The following is a 10822-nucleotide window of genomic DNA, read 5'->3' on the forward strand; positions in this document are numbered from 1 at the left end:
TATTTTCTGTATTCTTTATTTCAGAACACTAATGGTTTTTGGAAGAAACCAGCCTTAAACCTGATCTATAAACCATATCAAATCAGAATATTAGATCCTTTCATTATCAGAACTGCAGCTTATGAACTGCTTAATTTCCCAAAAGTGTTCCCCAAAAATCAGGTACGTATTTTTCTTTGTCCTCTTTCAAACTAAATATCTGGCTGGAGTAGGACAGAGGAACCCTGGTGGTCTTGGAAACTGTGAGAACCACAGCTTATGAGGTGGCTTTTGAGGACCTCGTCTGAGTTAGTGAAATTAGGTATCTGTGGATAGTATCTTTGTTTTTCAGGTTACAAGAACGAATCTTAAGTGGAGGTTTTTTCCTGCCCTTGCAGGGCCTTGCTGCGGTCTCCTCCTCCATGTCCAAATGGCTCCTCTCTCATAACCTCGTCCGCAGTGTTCTGCGGCGAGGGGGCGGGGCTTGAGGGGCGGGCTGTGTTCAGAGGATTAGCAAGGCTGTTTTTGGCACAAGTGCATGGCTTTCAGGCCAAAAAGAATGGTCTGAAGTAATCTGTGATAGTGATATTACAGGAGAAAGTATTTAAAAGGTGAGGAAGGACAGTAAGGTCGTCTGGAAATATTTCTGCAGGCACAGAGACACTGGCACTGAATTCTCAGAAAATGGTAGTTACATCAATATTGATAAGTTTTGAAACTCCACATTCTTTTTTTTTTTTTTTTTTAGATTTTTATTGGGGAATTGGGGGGATGGGAACAGTGCTGGGGAGTTGGGGAAGGGGAACAGACAAGTTGCTGTCGTTTTGTTCTTCAATCTAGTTGTGGAGGATGTTGCTTCACTGGCCCAAGTTGGCACCATCATTGCGCTCTTCTCTGGCGAGGCAGATCAGTCGCCGGCTTCTGGACGGCCGCTCACTGCGGCTGCTGGCCACTCACGCTGGCTGCTGGCCACACACGGTAGCCCATGGCAACCCACTACCACAGGGACTGCAGCCCACACCGTCGCCGGCGACTCATGGCAGCCCAGCTCCAGGTTGAGCTGTTGTTCAGCATCTCAGCTGCGGAGGGCAGTGTCACTGGCCCTCATATGTGGGATCCGAACCGGGGCCCTCTGGCATCCCAAGCGAGTTCTTAACCATCGCGCCACTCGGCCGGCCCGAAACTCCACATTCTTTAGTTAAAATCGTATTGACTTTGACTTTTGTTGCCCTGTTTGTCTACATTCCCAAGAAAACAATGTCTAGATCTGTAGTGGCAGAGATATGTTTTTCATTTGAAGACTGAGTAACTGTATAACATGGTATCTTAGCTGAAATGAAGGGGTTTTTTTTCCCCCCTCTCTTTGTAGTCAGGGAAAATTCCAAGAAACACACGTCATGTATCTTTTCTTTAGCATGATAAAAATTCTAAAGTATTACATGCTTAAAATCAAACAACTTGCAAAGGAATACTAAAAACAAAGAGAACCTCCTTCTCTTTCTTCAATAACTCACATTATCTCCCAAGCTTTTTTGCCTTTTATATCCTTCTAGACTATTTTCTATGCATTTACAAACGCATATGTATACTTTGTTCAATATAATTGCAATTATACCATCAGTATTGTTCTATTTCCCGCTCCACTTAATTAATGATTCCCCTATTTAGAGAAATTTAGATTTGAATCCAGCTTTCCTCTATAAATAACAGAGAAATGTACATGCTTATAAAGATTTTCTGCACACTTGTGCGATTTCTGTAGGATGCCTGAAAATGGAATTCCCAAGTCAAAAAAATAAGTATTTTAAATTGAAACCTATTTGTTAGTAATCTTGAGAGGAAAGGATGGCTTCTTAATAGTTTCTTAGTAATTGTGAGGTGAAAAGGACAACTTCTGAATGTGTTTTGTGATGTTTCAGCTTTTATTTTTCTAAGTGAGGAAGATCAGATTTATCCCTTGCTTTTTTTTTTTTTTAGGTAGTGTCTTTTTAGCTCCGAAAGCACTGAATGACCCTGATCTTATTTAGACATGGTGTTAGAACCAGTTGTACTAAAGTTCCAGTAGGAAGACATGGTGTCCTAGAAGCCAAATCTGTATTTCAGAGAGGTCGGCCATGTCAGATGCCATCCAGAGGTTGAACACAAATAAGAGACCCTGGTTCTGGAAACATGTGGTCATACTGGTGATATGGACCAGAGTAAGAAAGGAAGAAAGCCTGTCTGAATTGGGTTAAAGAGCACAGGGGACACAGGCAAGTGGAGGCAAATCTTTAATGGAGTTTTGCTAGAAAAGGAAGCAGAGAAATGGTTGGGAGAGAACCTAGGATCCAAGACAGTATGTTTCTTTGTTTTTGTTTTTGTTAAAGGTAGATGTGTTTGTAAACTGAAGGGAGTGATTCATTAAAGGAAAACACTGATGATGAGGGGAGAAAGTGGATCATTGAGAGAAGAGATGGGATAAATATAGTGTAGGATTGGAGAGGTTGGCTATAGGTAAAAACAAGGACACCTCATCCATGTAAGAGGAGCACTGAAAATATGGGTAAAGATGAAGGTAGATTTGGAGATATGAAGATGTAGTTCTTGTGCGATTGTTTTGGGTTTTTTAGAAAAATAAGGATTAATTTGTTAATTTGAAGGAAGGAGGCTAGGGCTGCTGGAGGAGCAATATAAAATGGTCATCCTGGAGAGTAGGAATAGAAACTTACTAGGGGAATGTAATTGGATTTCTGGACCTACTGAGTGCCCCCTTGAGACTTTGGTCATAAATGTAATGTGCGACCAAGCAAGTATGCTGTTTTCTCTTGCCCAGTTCTGCTTGGGTGTGGGTTTCACCAGGATTATTAAAATGCTGCCAGGTTGATAACACAGGTACTGTGGGGGATGAGTGCAGAAGAGAACTGAAGGTCTCCATACCGGAATGATGATGATGATGAAGTACTCTAAGGTGTGATGAAAGGAAGCACAGGACATGAAGAGGTACAGGAGAGGGGAAAAGTGATAGGATCAGTGAGGCTGGATGACTCCTAGGTTTTTAACCCAACCATTAACTTCCTTCTGCAGCAGATGGCTGAGGTTTGGGGTGGAGTCACAATAGTGCAGGAGGTAAAGCTTATGCGAAAGCCTGTTAGGCTTCCAGAAAAGCTTGCCTCCCGGTGTTTGATTTTTTTTCTTTTACTCAAAATCATAATATGTAATTTCCATGGGATCTGTATGAAACATTTAATTCAAAGGAAATCTCCTTTAATTGTTGTGTTGAATGTTTAAGATATATTTTGTTTGCCTGTGAAGGCCATCCTACTCAGAATTAAAACTGAATGCCAAGACCCTCATGTCAAATACCTATTATAGCATTCTTCAAGTATATGTATATGGGAAGGGGATGGAGGATTTCTTTTTCTTTTTTTGCTCATGATCCAGTTGAGATTGTGACGTTATTACGTATACATCTGGAATCTTTGTCTTCTAGTCAGATACTTACTAGTACAATTTATCACTGAAGTTACTTGCTTAAAGTTAGTCTTTCCCGAGAACTAAATTATCATAAAATAGAGCTATTTTCAGGCTAATTTATATGAGGCCTTTTACCGTGATCCTATCCATTAGCGACTTAAGCTGTCCTTACATTTCAGACATGGTGGGTTCAGCCTTGGCTTTTTCTACAAGGCGGCAGGATCTTTTTCCTTAAAGCTCCCAGTGTTGTTTCATTTCATGTGTCCTCTGGGCTAAAACTGCAGTTAAGTTTTATTTGAAAGATTTTTCTAAGATTTCAGTCACACTTTATATTCTTTTCAGTTAGGGTATTAAACTGTTTGGGGCTGGAGGCTTAGGGCACAATGAAGGTTTAAATATTTCTCCCCCGATTAAATGTTTATCAGACTAAGCCACCCACATATGCTTTAAGAACAAGTATCTCGTTTGGATTTTTAAAACGTTTTATTTCCTCCCCCAGAAACCCAAACACCCAACGACGGGAATTATCGCCATCACTCTGGCATTTCACATATGTCATGAAGTTCACCTTGCTGGTTTTAAATACAACTTTTCTGACCTCAAGAGTCCTTTGCACTATTACGGGAATGCCACCATGTCTTTGATGAGTAAGGTAAATACACATACATCCTTTGGTACAACCTGTGATCTTTCGAGTTGGGAAGCCTCTTTTCTCTCCTCTCACCATGTCATTTTATTGAGAGAAGAGCTTTTGAGAGCTTGATCGAGCTACCAAGTGCTGAAATTAGGACTCAAGTCCAGAGTTCTTCTTACTACAGCACCAATTCCTAATCTGTGGGCCTCAGACCCTTGGGAGAATCTGTTAGTGTCAAGTATCATCAAACCCACATAGGGACCAAGTCTTATCTTAGATACTGCATCATATTTGCATTAAATATACATACATACAACCTGTTTGAGATATTATAAATTCACCTTAAAGCACTGCCATGCTCACAGTAATTATTTTCATGTCTTATTTCAGTTAAGTAGACAGAAGGTCTATAATATTTTAACCCCATGAAAGAGTCTTCATGGTCAGAAAGCTTGTAAACCTTTTTTTACTAGATCATGCTTCTCTTGAATTAGGGATCAATGGTAGATTTGATCCTTAAAATTTTTATTTTAATTGACTGAGTGTGAAGTTTTCTATTTTCCTAATTCTAACTTAGATTAGTGGCACATCACAAGTGATAAGATTAAAATGTTGTCTGTACACTTTTAATATTGAAATATGAAGGATGTGCTATAAAGGATATCAATATATCCCATGAAATCAGTCCCCTTTAAGTCATCATCCCCAAATGCTAGGTAAACTGCAGTGGTCTAATTCAGGTTAGATCTTAATCCAGTCCTTTGGTGCCCTCCCCGGCAATGTAAGACCAACAGTTGGGTAGCTCACCAGTTAGATGCTGGGACAGACTTCGGGCTCATTTCTCCTCAGCCCTCATCATTCCTGTAGCACATTTGGTATTTCTACAGCCACCTAAAGAACAGAACAGTAAAACACCTGCCTGAGGAAAATTAGGATATCCATCAACAGAGCAGAATTATTTTTTAAAAACACATCTTAAAGTGAACCATGCTTGATAGCAATTATCTCCAGGCTGATTTGAGTTCCAGGTGCTGCTTTTATTAAAGTGATCAACCCATTTGGATTTATAATCTTGGTCTCTAGAGTCCCACCACGATTCAGTAGATTAGGGGACGAGGTGATGTGAGGGAGCCTCTTACTTATGTGATGGTGTAAGTGGAAAGAGTGGGCTTTAGGGAAAGTGTTGGCACATGAATGAGTAAAGACAAAGAAATTAGAAAGGTAACAAGTTAAAAAGTCCACGCCACATGCTACTTGAGGTTTCCATTCGGAAGCTTTTTAGAGACAGCGTATTCTATGGCTGCTGCTGTTAATACTTTTGAGATTGGGAGAAATGGTGGTTTTCTTTTTTTTCTTCTTTAGAATGCATATCACAATGTGACTGCAGAGCAGCTCTTTTTGAAGGACATTATAGAAAAAAACTTTGTAATCAACTTGACTGAAGATTGACTCTACAGACTCAGCAATCAACTTGACTCAAGCCTGACTCTCTAGACTCAGCAGATAACAGTATTAGTTTTATTTTTATACTGCAATTTTTAGTTTATTTTTAAATATGTCAGATGTACATGTCATATATACAGATATTATTACTGCTTGGTGATTCATAACCACCAGCTTAATTTCTGTGAATATATTTAATTTATGAAAACTAAGATATTTAGTTATCAGGGAAATAAGTTTTGATTGCATTATTTTTTAAATAAGGTTAATTTTTCTGAGGTGTTTGGCTTCCTAATAAGTAAGGGGATTTACATTCACTGCAACCAATTTGAATAGAAGATGCCATTTTGAGGGGTATAATTTGGCTCCTGTAAATTGGTGGGGAATTGGCATGTGCTTGTGCCTTGATGTACAAACTAGAAGCACTTCAGGCCTATATCCGATGACTGTTTAGTTCTATTTGAGGAACGTGATTTGAATTTAAAACCAGCCCTGAATACAGGAGCATGGATGGTTATGGAAATCTAAGATCATACTGGTTTAATTAGACTTTTTTCCTTGCAATTAAGTAACCCATGATTATGATGAATAATTAGGTAGAATGAAGACGGTATTTTTTTGTTAAGTTGAAGGAAATAGGCTAAACATGAAATTCTGGATGAGTCCATAGCCAAAGAATGCAATTACTAAAGTCTGGTGACTGAATTATTTTAAAGAAATAAAAAGTTTATACAAAGAAGCTGAGTTAGGCAAGCTCAAGAAAATTCTTAAACGTTGTGTTTTGCCTGGTTTAATTCTTCAAATTTTAAAAGTTTATTATAAGATGAAGAAGACACAAGTAAACCCTTAAAAGTCAAGCTGTTTTTGGATTTAAATGGTATTTTCATGAAAAACCTCATCTTCAAATGAAAAGTGGACCTGACTACTACCTAGGGTGCACCAGAGAAGAATCCAAGCTGATGCAAACAAGCTAGCCCTACAAATGTGGTGAGCTAGTCCCACTTCCATTTTAATGCATATAACTAAAGGCTACAGTGGGGTGGGGTGACAGAGAAAGGAAGAGAACAGAAGTTATAAGAATGATGGAATCATAAGCTGTCAGAAGAGGCATTGATACCGTGCTAAGGTTCGGCTGCCTGCCGCTTGAAAAAGTTAAAAATCAAGAGACATGGTTGGTGGAAAGAAAAGTAGGTTTATTTGGAATGCTGGCATTCTGGGAGGATGGCAGACTCCTGTCCAAAGGCCACCTCCCTGTTTCTAGGCCAGTCAGGAGGTTTCATAGGTACACAGGAAGAAGAATAAAGGAAAGGGGGCAGGGGTCGAGCAGGCAGGTCCGAGGGCTGACATCGCTTCCTGGGGTCTGGTCTGTTTGGAGATGACGTTATTTCCAGACTCTGGACTCAGGCCATCGAGGCCTGGGACTATGTGTCACCAGTAAAAACTGCAATAAATTGTAAATTGGATTTCGGTGTCCGGGCGCCTGAGGATTAGGAAATTGCTCTTTCTAGATTAGGATGTTGTTAATTAATGAGGTATGAGTAGCCTTGAGAAAGAGAACAGAGTTCTTCAGTTAATCAGTGAGGGGAGAAACAAAGAGAAAACAGATGAATATCGGGATGGATCAAACTGCAAACAAAGCCTAATTATAGGTGGCCAGACAGTGAGCTATGTGGTGAGTCAAACCGCAAACTAGTTACATTTAACCATGTTATTGATTCCCTGAATTTCACCCTTGAAGTTGAGAGAGCTGAGAGAGTATCTTTTCAACAACAATTCTCACGGGGAGATAGTGATGGTGTTACTGACAACCAACCTGCCTCTGAAGAGAGTGTATAAAGGGTGAAATATTAGAGCAGAAACAGGAATAAACGAAGTACTCAAAAAGCACTTGGAAGGGCCGGCCAAGTGGTGCGTTGGTTAGGAGTTGGCTTGAAACTCCAGCTCTGAGCAACAGAGCCCCAGTTCGGATCCCACATTAGGCCAGTGATGCTGCGCCCTCTACAGCTAAGATGGTGAACAACAGCTCGACCTGGAGATGAGCTGCCATGAGTTGCCGGCGTAGGCTGCAGTGGAGCTGGCCAGCAGCAGACGTGAGCTTTCGTGAGCTGCCGAGAGCCGCCGTCCAATGGCTGGCGAGCACCTGCCTCACCTGGGAAGAGCGCAATGATAATACCAACATGGGCCAGTGAAGCGACGTCCTCCATAACTAGATTGAAGAACAAAAGGACAGCAACTTGTCTGTTCCCCTTCCCCAGTTCCCCAACGCTGTTCCCCTCCCCCAATTCCTCAATAAAATCTTTAAAGAAAAAAAAAAGACTTGGGAAATTAGTAGTTGTCCTGATCCTAGACAGTAAATATGATCTACGTTCCGTTACTAGCATATGTGTGCCTAGTACTACAGTTTCATTTGGTTTTTCTAATAACTGAGATGGAAAAGGCAGGCACTAGACGAGTCCACGTGTGCAGGGTGACTCCCTCCGACCACATAGCCATCGGTTGCAGCTTGACTGCTGAAGTTCAGTTGGATGTGAAGTAATTCCGGCTTCAAAAAGGATGCTGCTGGCTACAGAAAAAGTCAAAGTCAAAACCAATGGTGGTATTTTCCAAATGTTACTCTGAAGACTCTAATAGTGGCCAAAATATTTCTGACTCATGTCAAAATTGAGGAATTTGGCATTTTGTGTAGTATAAGAAAAGGCTACAAACCTCAAGGTGGTTTTAATTAAGGCAAAAAAAAAAAAAAAAGTCCGAGCAAGACACATATTTACAATTTATTAAAAACACATGAACACATTTAAATCTCACTATTTATACAATCTAAATTCTAGCAACATATACAAATACTGAGTGACTACAGTACATGCCGAGGTAAGAAAAGTACATTCTGAGAGAATATCACTGACACTCAAGCCATTTTTATTTCTAATATGTATTTCAATACGTGTTTTGTTTCCACCTTTCCCAGTGCCAAAAAAAAAAAAAAAAGAGATGAAGAAATTAGTTACAAGTTGGATTACGTGAGAATTGGTGCCACAGTTGACCTAAAAAGAACTTTAATAGCCATCCAACTGTTATTTAGATTATGCAGTTTAGGGACTTCAAGTTCAAAACCAAATGGCAGAACTAATAGGTACATTTTTTTCAGGTAGAGCCTCACTGATTTCTCTTAAGAAGGTGTGAAAAGCATAATCTATTCTAATTGTATCATCTGACACGATGTTTTTATAGCCCTCTTGCTCTCCAGATGACAATGTGGAGCCAAGGCAAGTAAGTTCAAGCTTTATCACTTTCCACTGAATTACAGCCACATTCATATTAAGATGAGCTCACTTTCTGCACACACGCCCCGCCCCCCGCCTTGAGGGGAAAGGCAAATGTATACATAACGTCATAATTTCAATCACTGTATAAATTCTCTATTTGAACCATTTCATAAGCGAATAAACCCATTCTTCAATGCAAAGTGCAAATAGTGAAAATGAACTTAAATAACTGGACTAGACCCTGCATATATAATAGGATCTATTTAGATTTATAGCTTTTAATAAAATATAAATCAGCATTCACAATATCTTATCTTTAACTGTGCTGGTTCCTAAGATCAAGTAACAGTGAAGTCAGTGACATTTTATGAAACGGGTAGTGGCCACACTTACTGCACCACTGTCTGATTCTACTTTTAAAATTGCATTAACAGGAAAAAATTTAATCCAATAAACCACAGTGACTTAAGTCTTTTACATGTTTCAAGCAAAGAATAGAAATTCAAGGAAATTTTGTAAAAACATGGTTACTTACTTCACATTTTCAGTTGTTACTTGATTGTCTCCAAAGCTGTATATGTGTATCAGACATATAAATGTAAAAACAAAACAAAAGCAAAACAAAATCCAAAACTCTAATATGAAATCATACAAATGAATAAAAGGAAAAGTACACAACCAGAACAACCCTTTGTATCAGGCTCAGCTCTCACTTGGAAAGTAAAATATATAAAAGTGGTAAAAACTAGGTATTTGTAAAAATGATTGGTAATTAAAGGACAGCAGAGTGGCAATAGGAATCAAGTCTTAAAACATGCATCATTTAAGAAAACGTTTGCTTTCCAAACAAAAAAAAAAGTTCCATGGGAAAAACAGGTGCACATAATTAAGACAAAAATAGCAAGCATCTTTGGGAAAATGAAATAGTTACTGAAAACATTTCTCTTAAAGCTTCGAAAAGGCATATGATTTGAGGAAAAGTCTATTTATTCTCTGTGTACTAAGGATGAATAAAAAAATAAAGCAATTGGTTTACTCTCTTCCCACCTGAAAGGGGATGACTGCGTTAATACATGTGCTTTACACATTCATATGTTTTAATAAAAGTTCAAAATCTGTGCTTTTTGTTTCAAATATTTTGAAACAAATTATGTATTGGTTTTTTTTAATGAATAAAATTATGCCTCACAGTGTGTCTAGAAAAGTAAAAGCAGATGAAAATAAAACCAACAAAATCATACAACTAGAGGGCAGGGAGGCTGTAGAAATAAACAGTTGTATTTTGAAGCAATGTTTTAGATACTGATATACTCATGGAAGCAGCAAAATGAAGACTGTTCATCTTTAGTAAAATTGAGCAAATTATGGCAACATTATAATCTGGTGGCCCAGGCCAACAGAAATGACTAGAACCTAATGGAAAGGTCCATTTCAATATTAAGTCTACAAACTAAGGTTTATAGAAGGAGGGATATCAAATTTTAATCATATGGTCGGTTTCTCATGTCATGTTGCCAGTCTAAAGACTTTTCAACATGGTTTTTACATTATAGGCTAATAAATAGCAGATGATTTCTACTTCACCATCTAAAACTAGTTCTGGGCAAGTAGTGACAAGGAAGCTGCCCAGAGGTATCAAAAACTAGACATGAATTTTCACGTGCTAGGATGCTGTCACATCTCTTCTTTAGGTATGATTGATATAAAGAACTACTCACACCTCTCACTGCACAGACGAGGGCACAAGGGCACAATTACGCAGAGTTGAAGAATACATGTTGTGTTTATAGTTCTTGTAATAGTTTACTGTGGAAAACTGAAATTCAGAAGTATTTTTTTATTTGACTAAAAATAAAAAAATATCTTGATTCAAAGGAAAATCTGTATCTAGTCAATTCCGGTAATTTTTTGTTTTAAGGTAATTCACTCGTATATTACTTCTGAGGAATGATTTTTGCCTTTCACTGTGGCAAATATAAGCAGGTCACATTTGCAGTGTCCACTCAGAAGCCCTCAACTTTTCACAGCTCTCCTAGGAACAATCCCATTG

The 10822-nt window shown here is 38.7% G+C and overlaps 1 protein-coding gene across 5 annotated transcripts in view; it reads left to right on the top strand.

The window, feature by feature from the left end:
* Nucleotides 1-6281, top strand: part of ST3GAL6 (ST3 beta-galactoside alpha-2,3-sialyltransferase 6) — a 70306-nt gene extending 64025 nt beyond the window's left edge. For all 5 annotated transcript variants that reach the window (XM_019633272.1, XM_019633270.1, XM_019633269.1 and 2 more), the window contains 3 exons: nt 25-162; nt 3932-4084; nt 5429-6281. In XM_019633272.1, coding sequence (XP_019488817.1) covers nt 25-162; nt 3932-4084; nt 5429-5515 — 378 coding nt within the window. In that variant the 3' untranslated portion in view covers nt 5516-6281. The remainder of the gene's footprint in view (nt 1-24; nt 163-3931; nt 4085-5428) is intronic.
* Nucleotides 6282-10822: the final 4541 nt, after the last annotated feature.

Source organism: Hipposideros armiger, unplaced genomic scaffold (assembly GCF_001890085.2).
Source record: "Hipposideros armiger isolate ML-2016 unplaced genomic scaffold, ASM189008v1 scaffold_1268, whole genome shotgun sequence".
NCBI classification, from domain to species: Eukaryota; Metazoa; Chordata; class Mammalia; order Chiroptera; family Hipposideridae; genus Hipposideros; species Hipposideros armiger.